The 13,685-nt window shown below is 35.1% G+C and overlaps 2 protein-coding genes and 4 non-coding genes across 6 annotated transcripts; all 6 read left to right on the forward strand.

Annotated features, from left to right (window-relative positions):
* The first annotated feature begins 2 nt into the window (after window positions 1–2).
* LOC11414434 (uncharacterized) lies at window positions 3–1,078 on the forward strand. The gene has a single exon (XM_003591340.3). The coding sequence runs from the start codon at window positions 261–263 to the stop codon at window positions 1,023–1,025; it is 765 nt and encodes a 254-aa protein (XP_003591388.1). The 5' UTR covers window positions 3–260; the 3' UTR covers window positions 1,026–1,078.
* A 1,269-nt stretch (window positions 1,079–2,347) lies between these two features.
* Window positions 2,348–3,223, forward strand: LOC11414435 (uncharacterized). The gene has a single exon (XM_003591341.4). The coding sequence runs from the start codon at window positions 2,423–2,425 to the stop codon at window positions 3,161–3,163; it is 741 nt and encodes a 246-aa protein (XP_003591389.1). The 5' UTR covers window positions 2,348–2,422; the 3' UTR covers window positions 3,164–3,223.
* A 2,444-nt stretch (window positions 3,224–5,667) lies between these two features.
* Window positions 5,668–5,765, forward strand: LOC112418797 (small nucleolar RNA Z43). Its single transcript, XR_003008877.1, has one exon. It is a non-coding gene; the product is annotated as a small nucleolar RNA Z43 (small nucleolar RNA).
* Window positions 5,766–5,964: 199 nt separating this feature from the next.
* On the forward strand, window positions 5,965–6,086 carry LOC11412269 (small nucleolar RNA SNORD14). The gene has a single exon (XR_003008916.1). It is a non-coding gene; the product is annotated as a small nucleolar RNA SNORD14 (small nucleolar RNA).
* Window positions 6,087–6,322: 236 nt separating this feature from the next.
* Window positions 6,323–6,445, forward strand: LOC112418840 (small nucleolar RNA SNORD14). The gene has a single exon (XR_003008917.1). It is a non-coding gene; the product is annotated as a small nucleolar RNA SNORD14 (small nucleolar RNA).
* Window positions 6,446–6,658: 213 nt separating this feature from the next.
* On the forward strand, window positions 6,659–6,781 carry LOC112418841 (small nucleolar RNA SNORD14). The gene has a single exon (XR_003008918.1). It is a non-coding gene; the product is annotated as a small nucleolar RNA SNORD14 (small nucleolar RNA).
* The last annotated feature ends 6,904 nt before the right edge of the window (window positions 6,782–13,685 follow it).

Raw genomic sequence — 13,685 nt, forward strand, 5'->3', positions numbered from 1 at the left:
CTATGTATTTGTACGGACGACAATTAATGTCAAGAGTACCGGCCTTTTTTTTTTTGTTTTGACAGAAAGAATACCAACCTTTTAGGTTGCTATTATTATGCAGAATCTAATGAGAGCCTATAATCAAAAACTGCAAAGGTGCCAAAATTTGTGTGGAAATTCTCTTTCCACCTACAACAATAAAACCCAACCCTTACAACCTGAGTTTCACCGTCTCTCTTTGTCTCTGCTCTTTGAATATTTTTTGAAGAGAAGAGACAATGGATTCTAGGTTCAATAAAAGCCTCCTTGTCATCCTATCCTTCTCTTCTCTTCTTCTATCTTCCAATGCCGTCCCATCAACTCACATTTCCACAAGTGTCCCAGCCCCAGCCCCTTCAATCCACTATGTTGATTACATTCTCCCGAAAAGAAAACCGAACGCTGGTATTGGTCTGTTTGAGAATTCTGTCCCGCTTAAAAAACAGAACTCTGCTTCCGTTTCTCCAGATGATTCCGATTTTCAGTTTGAAGATCCAAACTTGCTAGGATCCATTGCAGCAGACGTTGCCAAGAATGCTGATCCTGAGATCGTAAAATTATGTGTCAACGGAGAAAATCCAGCTCTTTGTGCTGCAACCATTTCATCACTCTTGAAAGGTCCTTTTGACCCCCTCAAGGCACTTGAGATTGAGGTTGATTTCACCCTCAAACAAGCCAAGAGTGTAGCTGCTATCATTACAGCGTTGCTTAATGACCCTAACACCGACAAAAAAGCCATGAAAGCTCTTCAGATATGCCAAATACAATACAATTCAATGCTGGATGCAATCAATGAGACAGTTGAGTTACTTGGACAACACAATGTCGTGGACTCTTTTTACAAGTTCAGTTCTGTGATATCATACAAAACTACATGTGAGGATGCTTTTGTGAAATCTCCTGGAGTTGAAATACCATTTTCTCAGGATTCACGTACTCTATTTGATTTGGGTGGTAATTGTTTGGGCATCATGAACACTTTAGTTAATAACCACAAGTTTTAAATTAATTGGTTCATGAAATGGGAGATCATGACATGGGAGGGAGAAGAAGGTGATGACTGGTGAGGTTGTATGATTGTTAACACTATGTTTTGTACCATTTTCATATTGTTATATATGCAATGATACTATTATCATAATATATATTGATGACTAATATACATGCTTATACTATGATTGCAAGTTCATTAGAGACAAGCTTAACGTGTAATTGGCACGTCTGTCCTAAGAATAGATCAATATAATCATTTTACCAATTGCGTGCGTTTGAAGGAATCTTGTTTCTCCTAACCACTTCAATGCAATTGCTAGGCTTAGGCTATATATAAATATCCTAATTCTTTACAAGCAAACAATAAGGAGGCTTACTACCTTTCAAAAAAAATAATAATAAGGAGGCTTGGTAGCAAAAAAAATGATATTTTTTGGTGATAAAAAAAAATGAAATAACAATATGGATATATATGATCTTTCGTCATATAAATATATATTTTAGAGAGAGATTCTTCATGTTCTCTCTAAATTCTATTTTTCCTTCCCTCATCTAAGAAGATGGTTTTATGTCATTTTTTAATTTAGAATCAATCAATCATATGCATTTTTTGGTCATAAAAATCCGTATAGTTTATCATTTTCAGCTTCCTCATTTTATCCATATCTTGATATATATGCCCTTGGGACTGAAATTGGCCTAAAAGTCATTTTGGCTCCTCTTTAGGTGGTCTATAATTCAGGCTCAATAGGAAATATGTACATTTAGGCCCAAAAATATCATACTTTAAAGAATTATAAAATTTATTTCTTATTGATTTAAATTATTAAAAATAATTTCTATGAATACAATAATGGTGATGACTGGTTTCTAATTTTTTCTTATTGGTCGCTATATCTTCCAATATTCCGTTCTATATATATTGATAAATTATTAGTCTCCTTATCTCCTAATTTTGTATTCCTAAATTACGCAGGCAAATCATGCAATGAGAGTGGAATGTTAGAATTATTTGATTTTAAAACTTCAATTATAATCCAAAAAATTCAGGGAAAAAGTAAATAAAAGTGAATTAGTTTCATTATATTAAATTTCAATTATAGTTCAATAGTTTACCAAGTCAACCTGTCTCTTTCTATATATGCATGTAACCTTGTGTAAGGTTCTAAGTATGTGTACGGACGACAATTACTGATAAGAATACCAACCTTTTAGGTTACTATTATTATGCAAAATATAATGAGAGCCTATGATTAATAACTGAAAAAAGTGTCAAAATTTGTGTGGAAATTCTGTTTCCACCTACAAAAATTAAACTCGACCCTTATAAACAAGAGTCATATGTTACAACCTGAGTTTTACGGTCTCCATTTGTCTCTCCTCTTTGAATATTTTTCGAAGAGAAGAGATGATGGATTTCAATAAAAGCCTCCTTATCATCCTATCCTTCTCTTCTCTTCTTATATTTTCCAATGCCGTCCCATCAACTCGCATTGATGATTCCATTTCCACAACTGTCCCAACCCCAACCCCTTCAAGCGAAGTTATTGATTACATTGTCCCAGAGCAAACAGACTTTGGTCTCAATATGCCAGAGAATTCCGCTTCTCCAGATGATTTCGTTTTTCGATTAGAGGATCCAAACTTGCTAGGAACTGTTTCAGAAGACATTGCCAAGAATGCCGATCCTGAGATCGTAAAATTATGTGTCGACGGAGAAAGTCCATCTCTTTGTGCTGCAACTATTTCATCACTCTTGAAAGGTCCTTTTGACCCCCTCAAGGCACTTGAGATTGAGGTTGATCTCACCCTCCAACAAGCCAAGAGTGTAGCTGCTATCATTACAGAGTTGCTTAAAGACCCTAGTACCGACAAAAAAGCAGTCAAGGCTCTCGAGATATGCCAAACACAATACAAATCAATGCTGGATGCAATCAATGAGACAGTTGAGTTACTTGGACAACACAATGTCGTGGACTCTTTTTACAAGTTCAGTTCTGTGATATCATACAAAACTACATGTGAGGATGCTTTTGTGAAATCTCCTGGAGTTGAAATGCCATTTTCTCGGGATTCAAGTACTCTATTTGATTTGGGTGGTAATTGTTTGGGCATCATGAACACTTTAGTTAATAACCACAAGATTTAAATAAATTAGTTCATGAAATGGGAGAGCATGGCATGGGAGGGAGAAGGAGGTGGTGACTGGTGAGGCTATATCTCATTAGTAACACTATGTTATGTACCCTTTTCATATTGTTATGCAATACGATGATATTATCATAATATGTATATTGATGACTAATATACATCGGAAATGATAAAGTTCCCGAAAAAATTAATATAGATGCCTATACTATGATTGCAAGTTCAAGGATCTTAATTAGGGTAGAGTATGTATGTTTTGCAAAAATGGATAACGCATTCCCATTAAAATTTGGAAACAATTTAGATAAATAACATAATTTAAATATGTGGTTAATTATGTTGAGTAAAAAGTTAATGAATATTATATGAATAACTAGTGTTTGAACTGGCATTTTGTGTCCATTTGTTTGTTTTTTTATTATTGCATTAATACATGAACAAATTATATTTATCTTTTTCAATACACATATAATATAATAAATATAATATAGATTTTTATCTTTTTGAATGACACAAAAATCTAACATTTTTATATGTAAATTTGTTTAAAGGTATAGTTGAAAGTGAAAAAGTGAACACAAAACTATGTATTTTTTCAATATATAGTATCAATGACAATGATCATTGAAAAATTATACATAAGTGAAAAAGTTAAATTTTGAACTCGAATCATGACATCCGTCAAACAATTTCGACAATTATGATAGTTGAGCTAGTGCTTATGGACCAACTCATTAAATAATTACTCGATACAATTAACCACAATATTTAATTTGATTATAAGGTAGTAGTCATTTTGATCCTTAAACGTGTAACGAGTAGTCACAATAGTCCCTCATTGTATTGAAATTACAAAATAGTTCATGATTGTGCGCTTTATTAGTCAAAATAATTCTTAATGTCAAAATAGTCTCTCAATGCTGACATTAACTTATGAGGATTGATATGACAGTAAGTATATTGAGAGATTAATATGACAATATTAATGAAACATTTCAATGCCAAAGACTATTTTGATTAACGAAATGTACAATAAGACTATTTTGAAATTTTGATACACTTGAGTAATTGTTATGGCTATTCGTTACACATTCAGATACCAAATTCATTATTACCCTTTGATTATTAATGAATATTAATATGAAAATGCTAACAAGTTCCCTTAGACCATCTCCGTATATTGAGAGTGTATTAACTATTTAAGACCCGGTGCCTATTAGGTACCTCCAATGGGGGGAATCTTTTTCAGGGTCTTATAAGACCCGGAATCTTATTTAAGACTCATACTTTTAAGCGGGACTCGTACTCTTTTAATATTAAAAAATTAAAATATAATGATATAAAGTTATTAATAGTTTGAGTGATCGAGTGCTTATTAGGTACTACTATTAAAAAATTATAAATGAGTGATATGTACACGTGAGACCCATTTAAGAACCCAAAAATGAGTGTCTCCATTGTGGGTGCTCTTAGGACATTGTTTAAGCATCTAAAAATAATACTTTTACATTGAAAATTGTGTAATTATGACTTTTATATATGTTTGACTTGAATTTTCAAGACAAACTTCCCTTTTTGTTGGTTCCTTAAACAATGTCGTTAAAGGCACTCGTTAGCACGACCAATATTAATATAATAGGTAAACAAATTCTAACAAGTGCACTAATAACACTTTTAAAAGTTTAAATAATAAGATTTATGAAAAAAATAATCTTAATTAAAATGTTTAATTTTTTAAAGGCTTAAATGTTCTTTTGGTCCCTTGACTATTTAATTGGAATCGCTTTGGTCCCTTAACTAAAAAAAAGATTGTTTAAAGATTTTATGTTTTTTTTAGTCTCGTTTTGGTCCCTTCTGTTAGGTTTCCGTTAGTTTTAATAAAAAAACGTTAAGTGTGGACACGTGTCACCTTGTCATTGGTTAACTCTGGACACGTGTCACTTTGTCATTGGCTTTGAGATTATTATTTAAAAATAAAAAATAAAAAAGTCAGAGCCAATTATAAGGTGACACGTGTCCAGGAGTTAACTTTTTTTTAAAACCCTAACGGAAACCTAACAGAAGAGACCAAAACGAGACTAAAAAAAAAACTTAAAATCCTCAAACAATCTTTTTTTTAGTTAAGAGACCAAGGTGATACCAATTAAATAAGGTGATACCAATTAAATAGTTAAGAGACCAAAAGAGCATTTAAGCGCTTTTTTTAAATAAATAAATTTCTTTATTTGGGATGAATTTGAAATAGAACATTCTAGTCTTCTAAAGAAAAGCCCAACAGATCTCTCTCTTTAAAACCCTAACCCTCACATTCACAATCGTAGAATAGTTAGCCGCAACATGGATCCTAGATAATTCCCGGATCGCTTTCTAGGGTTTTTCAATCACAATGCAAAGTTTGTTTTTTATTTTCATTGTTTATGTTTTATTTTAGTTTCTGGGTTGTTGTTTAATCTCTATGTTCCTTTTGTTCTAAACTTTTGATTTTTGATATCTGAAACACAAATTGGACTGTGAAGATTTCTGTGATAGGTCTCGTTCGTCGTAATTGGTCTTTTTCGACCTTGCCGACCATCCTGTTATATCACCACCCATATTCTGAGTCCTTTCTTCATAATCACAATTACTTATTTTTATTTGAAATTATAAATTTTTGTTGATTTTTCATTCTTATTTTTTAACTTTTTATAACTTTTGATATTGTTATTGTTATTGTTATTTTTGTGTGCTACTTATTTTTCTTATGACGTAGTGCATGATTTTTATGCCAATTTTTGGATCATTTTCATATGGTCATATGATTATTGTCTATGATGATATCTTGAAGGCTTGTTTCTCAAAACATTCGCAGTGGCCGCCTAAGAGCTTTCGCCTTCGCCAGGCTTGAGAGCTAGTGCTGTTTTATCCTTCCTTGGATGTCTGAGACAATGTCTGTTTGAATATCTTGTGTTCATATTACACCGATTTGTCTTGTTTCTCTTGATTGGAGAAATTGTTTATTAGTAGTTAGCACAATTTTTTGTTTTTTTTTTGGGCAATGTTAAAAGATCCAATACTTGCTTAAGACTTGAAATTGTGTCTGCAAAGTTGATCTTGTGTCTCGTCTTGTTCATGTAAATTGAACAATGACAATTTTTGATGTTTTGTTTATTTGATTATAAATGACCAATGATGATAAATCTAAGGCTTGTTTCTCAAAACATTCGCAGTGGCCGCCTAAGAACTTTCGCCTTTCGCCGGGCTTGAGAGTTAATGCTGCTATTTCCTTCCTTGGATGTCTGAGGTCAAATTATTCTCTTGTGATTTTGTTGATGTATGTGTTTACTACTACAATTGAAACAGAGAATGTATTTTGAATGAGTCAGGAGTTAATCTAATTGTTGTTTTGATTGATATAAAAAATTTGATGTCATTGATTTGATTCCCTTTTGATTGCATAAACAATCTGTGATTCACAATTATGATCAACTTTGATGACATGTGTTTTACCAAGTCTATAACTCAATGATGATAAATCTAAGGCTTGTTTCTCAAAACATTCGCAGTGGCTGCCTAATAGCTTTCGCCTTCGCCAGGCTTGAGAGCTAATGCAGTTACTTTCCTTCCTTGGATGTCTGAGGTTAATTTCTATTTGCTTTTGGGTTGATTTGCAAGTCTGGTGATGTGTTCTAATCATCTAATTAGCATGTCAATAGCATGTATTGCTATGAAAGAGTGATGGATTGCATTTTCTTTTTGGTAATAGATGCATTACATGTTTCATTCTTAATTTATATTTATGTAATGAGATAATTTTGTTTCGTGTCCACTTGTTTTCCACATTTCCAATCTTTCGGACTATGAAACACAATTCCTACAATGAAATCTTTTATACTCTTCACACATCTGCAATTCAGTATACAAGAAAAGTTTAAGTTAAAATGAAATATTATTGTTAATCCCAACTTACTAACAGTTATTGTCAACATCTTTGAAATCATGCATCCAATTAAGAGTATAACGAGAATTTAGACAGTTTCAGGGATGAGACATCCATCAATATTGGAAGTTGAAGAATATTTGATTTCCTTGACTTGCAGCAATTTGTTACATTCTAAACTTTGACATTACAACTATGGTTTCTGTATTGTCTAAGTACAGAATGCCCTTGTATGTACCCATAATTGGTTGAATAGTTTTAAAGATGTTGTACCTCTTGGCAAGTTATATTAGTAAGAGAAATGTTAAAAGGGTACTCTGATGCACTCGTTAACAAAATCCGTTCATTTTTACTTGCAATTTAGTAAAGATGTCATTGTCTGTGCGAGATTTAGCACTCAATGGACTGAATATGGTGATGTGTCACCATTTTCTCAACAACTAATTTGCATGCAGGTCACTAATTTGACGGTCAAACAGTTTTTTATTCTAATTTAAACATAATCAAGACGAACAAAAGAAAATGAAAATCCAATACATGCATGTCCTTGGAACAGCCCCAAATGAATGTGGGCGAGAAGAAAAGAGATGATCACACTCTAATCTTTACCACCAGCTTCGTAAGTAATGAAATTAAGGAGAAGATTATTTGGATTATGAAATGTAGACATGCAACTGTTTGTTGTTTTTTGTCTCCATGAAGACATTGAATATAGGCGGAACACATAAAAAAAACTTATAAAAACACCACACGGACGCCATTTAACTCATGGCTATCACTAACATCGATAAAAAAAAATTAACCGTTTAAATCAAATTCAACGCCTAAGTTAAAGCTAACTCTCCAACCTTTCTCATGAATGACCACAAAAACTAAATCCAATCACCTAACAACTTATGCTCACCAAACCACTCCAAAAAACAATCCAACCGATCAAAATCCTTCAAAACAGAGCCTCATATTCTCATCGAGCCCAGTTAAACATTTGGAAATGACTTATTTCAACACTCCTATGGGTTCCACCACCACTTGACCCCCGAGGAAGAAGACAACATAACAAGCCTAAAAACTTGAGAGTTATAATTGCATTTGTTTGTCGTCTATTACACTCCACCCAATAGTTTCTAAAATGAGAAGCAAATAAGTTTCTTCATGTTGAGATGGTATTTCTAAACTCTTGTAGCAACTACATACGTATTGTGGAAAACATTTGTCGTCATTTTGAAATATAGCACAAAGTCGACGTTATCAAACTGAAAATCACTTGGCCTTCCCAAAGCATGAAAAAAACTTATAAAAACCCCACACGGACGCCATTTAACTCATGGCTATCACTAACATCGATAAAAAAAATTAACCGTTTAAATCAAATTCAACGCCTAAGTTAAAGCTAACTCTCCAACCTTTCTCATGAATGACCACAAAAACTAAATCCAATCACCTAACAACTTATGCTCACCAAACCACTCCAAAAAACAATCCAACCGATCAAAATCCTTCAAAACAGAGCCTCATATTCTCATCGAGCCCAGTTAAACATTTGGAAATGACTTATTTCAACACTCCTATGGGTTCCACCACCACTTGACCCCCGAGGAAGAAGACAACATAACAAGCCTAAAAACTTGAGAGTTATAATTGCATTTGTTTGTCGTCTATTACACTCCACCCAATAGTTTCTAAAATGAGAAGCAAATAAGTTTCTTCATGTTGAGATGATATTTCTAAGCTCTTGTAGCAACTACATACGTATTGTGGAAAACATTTGTCGTCATTTTGAAATATAGCACAAAGTCGACGTTATCAAACTGAAAATCACTTGGCCTTCCCAAAGCATGAAATAGCGTTTCACCGACATCCACATGATACAAAGGAATAAAGGATAGATTTTATACCAATGCAAAAGCCCCATCTTTTTCATGCAAACACACATCCATGCATGTTCTATTCATTGACGTGAGAAAGAGGAATCAATGTTACATTTGAGACGCCTACGTTGAGGGCACTGCTATCAAGAAGAAGATGGGAAAGAGGTTGAAGCACCGTCATGAGTGTTTGCGTATGTTAATGTAGATGACTGTCCCACGAAAGCTATCGTGGTTGTTTGACACCTTAACAAGTTAATGTAGATGAGTGTAGGGTATTTGACACCTTTTGTAACGCCCTAGTTATTTATTTAATTAATTTGAATTATGTGGAGTATATATTTTTATATATGATGTTTAGTGATTTATGCGGAGTATATATATATATATATTTATATATATATATATATATATACATGTGATTTTGAGTGTTTATGTGGTGTATTATTTTATTATATAGTTTATTTAATAATAATTAGAATAAGTATGAAATAATAATTATTTTGGAGTTTGGGGAGTTATTTAATATTTATTAAAGTTAATGGGGAGTTAAGTGAAAATATAGGGAGTTAAGTAATGGGAAGTTAGGAAAAGAAAGAATCAGAAACTGTTTTACGTGAAACCAAGCCAAGGGAGAGGAAACCAGGAACAAGAGAGAAGAACCAAGGGAATCCATTTTTGCTGTGCATTTTCATTCTGAACTAAGGTAAGGGTGAGATTTACTTCAATAGTGTAGAATTTAAAGTCTGATTTTGAGTTTAACAGGTTTTGGTAAAAATTGGGGATTTTGGGTTTTATGTTGAAATTGTGGATTTTGGAGTTGGGAGTGTAAATTTGATGTTAGAAATAGGTTCTAAGTACATACAGAAAGTTAATTTGCATCTGTAAACTGATTTGGGGAGTGATTGGAAGGAAAATGGGATTTTTGGGTAAAACCAGTTTTCTGCCCGTACTGAAGTTCATCGCTCGCCTCGCGAGTAGCTGTTCTCGCCATGGCGAGTGAGCAACTTCATAGCTCGCCTCGCGAGCAGTCCAACTCGCCATGGCGAGTAGCCCAGATCAAAACTTGATTTTTGAAAAGTTGTTATAAGATGTTTTGGGGTTGGTTTAAGGTACCTAGATGATAATAAAGAGGAATGGTGAAAGTTTTAGGTTAAAAAGATGAATAGGGAGCTTAGAATTGGAGTTTGAGTGAGAAAATGTCACTTTTCCCGAGAGTACCTGATTTTCACTCGCCTTGAGTTCGCTTTGAACTCGCCACGGCGAGCTACTGTTTTTGTGAACTCGCCATGGCGAGCAGATGTGCTCGCGAGGCGAGCTAGTGCAGTTTGAGTGCAGTTTTGCTTGCTTGATTAATAAGGTTTGAGTGTTGTTGTTTAAGCATAATTATATTTAATTGTGCATCATTCTGAATGGTTGAATCTCTGTTGGATGTTGATTGATGATGAGTAATGCATTGTATGTTTTAATTATTAATCATACATGTCGTTTAAGTGGAGTCACATGAAGTTGCATTGCATGGTCAGTTGTATGTAGATATACACAAGTAGGTCCATTGCATATGCATAAAACAGCGGTGAGGGCTTCGGTCCTGGAGTACTAGTTGCTCAACAGCGGTGAGGGCTTCGGTCCTGATGAATGCTTTAACCATTCAAAAGCGGTGAGGGCTTCGGTCCTGATTGGTACCACATGCATAATGCATTTCATTAAGAAGTTTAAGATGGTGTCTTAGCAGTGGTCATGTCATTTGCATGAGTCTTGGTTGTTGTTTCAGGTTTATCTGATGTTGATGTTGATGTTGAATATACATTTACTTATATATATTCATTGCGATCTTGATGTGTTGTTGATGTTATTGGTAATATGTACATTGTATACATACTTGCTAAATGGATTATTATGGTGATGTTGTTGTGACTTGTGAATTAAATATTGATATTTGCAAGATTATTATATTTGAAGTTTTAGGGTGTTAGATTCATTTGATGATTTTAATATCTATATTTATTGTTGTGAATCTCACCCCTTCTGCTTGAAAACGTTGCCCTTCCTATGGGTAACTTGCAGGTGATCCTGAGTAGTAGGTGGTGGCTCAAAGTCGTGTCTAGGGCTCTGATACGTGGGATGGGAATTATCATTTTTGTTATTGTTGCTTTTCCTTTCCATGTATCAAATTTTGGAACTTGTAGTGTGGAGCCTTTTTGTTGTCTTTGAACTATGATGTTGAATTATGTTAAGGCCTTTAATGCCATAGATTATTGTTGGATGTTCATGAGGATATGGATTTTGAAAACTATTCCGCTGCTATGTTTTCATATATATAAGTTGATTTGATTAAATAGTTTTATTTTCTATTTAAGAATTTTTACAAATGACGTGTAGCATGCCCGTTTGTGGAATTACTCTGATGTATATAAGCTATTTTATTTGTTTTGGGTAACGGGGTGTTACAAATTGGTATCAGAGCAGGTTGGTCCGTCCGGCCAAGTAGTAGAGTCGTGTTGAGCCACCTAGGATAGAGTGTCAACTTTAATGTTGCTTTTTGTTGTTGTTCTGAGTTGTTGTTTGTCGTGTAGAATCTCGAGATGACTGGAAGTAGTGATGCTGCTCTTGTTGCTGCGCTTGAGGCTGTAGCTCAAGCTGTTCAACAGCAACCTAAGGTTGAGACTGGTGGTGATGGAACCATGATGTTAGAGACTTTCCTGAGGAATCATCCACCAACTTTCAAGGGTAGGTATGATCCTGACGGTGCTCAGAAATGACTGAAGGAAGTTGAAAGGATTTTCAGGGTCATGCAGTGTTCTGAGACACAGAAGGTGCGGTTTGGGACGCATATGTTAGCGGAAGAGGCTGACGACTGGTGGGTGAGTTTGTTGCCTGTGCTGGAACAGGGTGATACTGTGGTGACTTGGGCTATGTTCAGGAAGGAGTTTCTGAGTAGGTACTTTCCGGAGGATGTCAGAGGTAAGAAAGAAATTGAGTTTCTGGAGCTGAAACAGGGTGATATGTCCGTTACGGAGTATGCTGCTAGGTTTGTGGAACTTGCCAAGTTCTACCCTCACTATAGTGTGGAGACAGCTGAGTTCTCTAAGTGTATCAAATTTGAGAATGGGTTGAGAGCTGACATCAAAAGAGCTATTGGGTATCAGCAGATCAGAGTCTTCTCTGAGTTGGTAAACAGATGTAGAATTTATGAAGAAGACACCAAAGCTCATTACAAGATAATGAGTGGGAGGAGGGGTAAGGGACAACAGAATCGTCCTAAACCTTACAGTGCTCCTGCTGACAAAGGAAAGCAGAGGATGGGTGATGATAGGAGGCCCAAGAGGAGAGATGCTCCTGTTGAGATTGTTTGCTACAAGTGTGGTGAGAAAGGCCACAAGAGTAATGTTTGTGGAAGAGATGATAGGAAGTGCTTCAGGTGTGGTCAGAAGGGTCACAGTTTAGCTGAATGCAAGCGTGGGGACATTGTCTGTTACAACTGCAATGGGGAAGGTCATATCAGTTCACAGTGTCCTGAGCCGAAGAAGACTAGAATTGGTGGAAAGGTTTTTGCCTTGACTGGTACGCAGACTCCTAATGAGGACCGACTTATCAGAGGTACTTGTTTCTTTAATAGTACTCCTTTAATTGCTATTATTGATACTGGTGCTACTCATTGTTTTATTGCTATTGAATGTGCATATAAGTTGGGTTTGGATGTATCTGATATGAAAGGGAAAATGGTTGTTGAAACTCCAGCTAAGGGTTCAGTAACCACTTCTCTTGTTTGTCTGCGGTGTCCTATATCTATGTTTGGTAGAGATTTTGTGATTGATTTAGTTTGTCTGCCGTTGACGGGTATGGATGTGATTTTTGGTATGAATTGGTTAGAGTATAATCGAGTTCATATCAACTGCTATAATAAGACGGTGCATTTCTCTTCTGCTGAAGAAGAAGGTGAGGTTGAGCTTCTGTCTACGAAACAGATGAAACAGTTTGAACGTGATGGTATCCTGATGTATTCTCTAATGGCACAATTGTCGTTAGAAAATCAAGCTGTGATTGATGGTTTACCTGTAGTGAATGAATTTCCATAAGTATTTCCTGATGAGATTCCTGATGTGCCACCAGAGAGGGAGGTTGAATTTTCAATTGATCTTGTTCCAGGAACTAAGCCGGTGTCGATGGCACCGTACCGTATGTCAGCTTCTGAGTTAGTTGAGTTGAAGAAGCAGTTGGAGGATCTGTTAGATAAGAAGTTTGTAAGACCCAGTGTTTCACCTTGGGGAGCACCGGTGTTGTTGGTAAAGAAGAAGGATGGTAGTATGAGACTGTGTATAGATTACCGTCAGTTGAACAAAGTTACGATCAAGAACAGATATCCGCTTCCTAGAATTGACGACTTGATGGATCAGTTGGTTGGTGCTAAGATTTTCAGTAAGATTGATTTGAGGTCTGGTTATCATCAGATAAAGGTGAAGGATGAAGATATGCAGAAGACGGCCTTTAGGACACGTTATGGACATTACGAATACAAGGTGATGCCTTTCGGTGTTACTAATGCGCCTGGTGTTTTTATGGAGTACATGAACCAAATTTTCCATGCTTTCCTGGATAAGTTTGTTGTGGTATTTATTGATGATATTTTAATCTATTCCAAGAATGAGGAGGAGCATGCAGAGCATCTGAGAATTGTATTGCAAGTGTTGAAGGAAAAGAGGTTGTATGCTAAGCTGTCGAAATGTGAGTTCTGGTTAAGT

Source organism: Medicago truncatula, chromosome 1 (assembly GCF_003473485.1).
Source record: "Medicago truncatula cultivar Jemalong A17 chromosome 1, MtrunA17r5.0-ANR, whole genome shotgun sequence".
NCBI classification, from domain to species: domain Eukaryota; kingdom Viridiplantae; phylum Streptophyta; class Magnoliopsida; order Fabales; family Fabaceae; genus Medicago; species Medicago truncatula.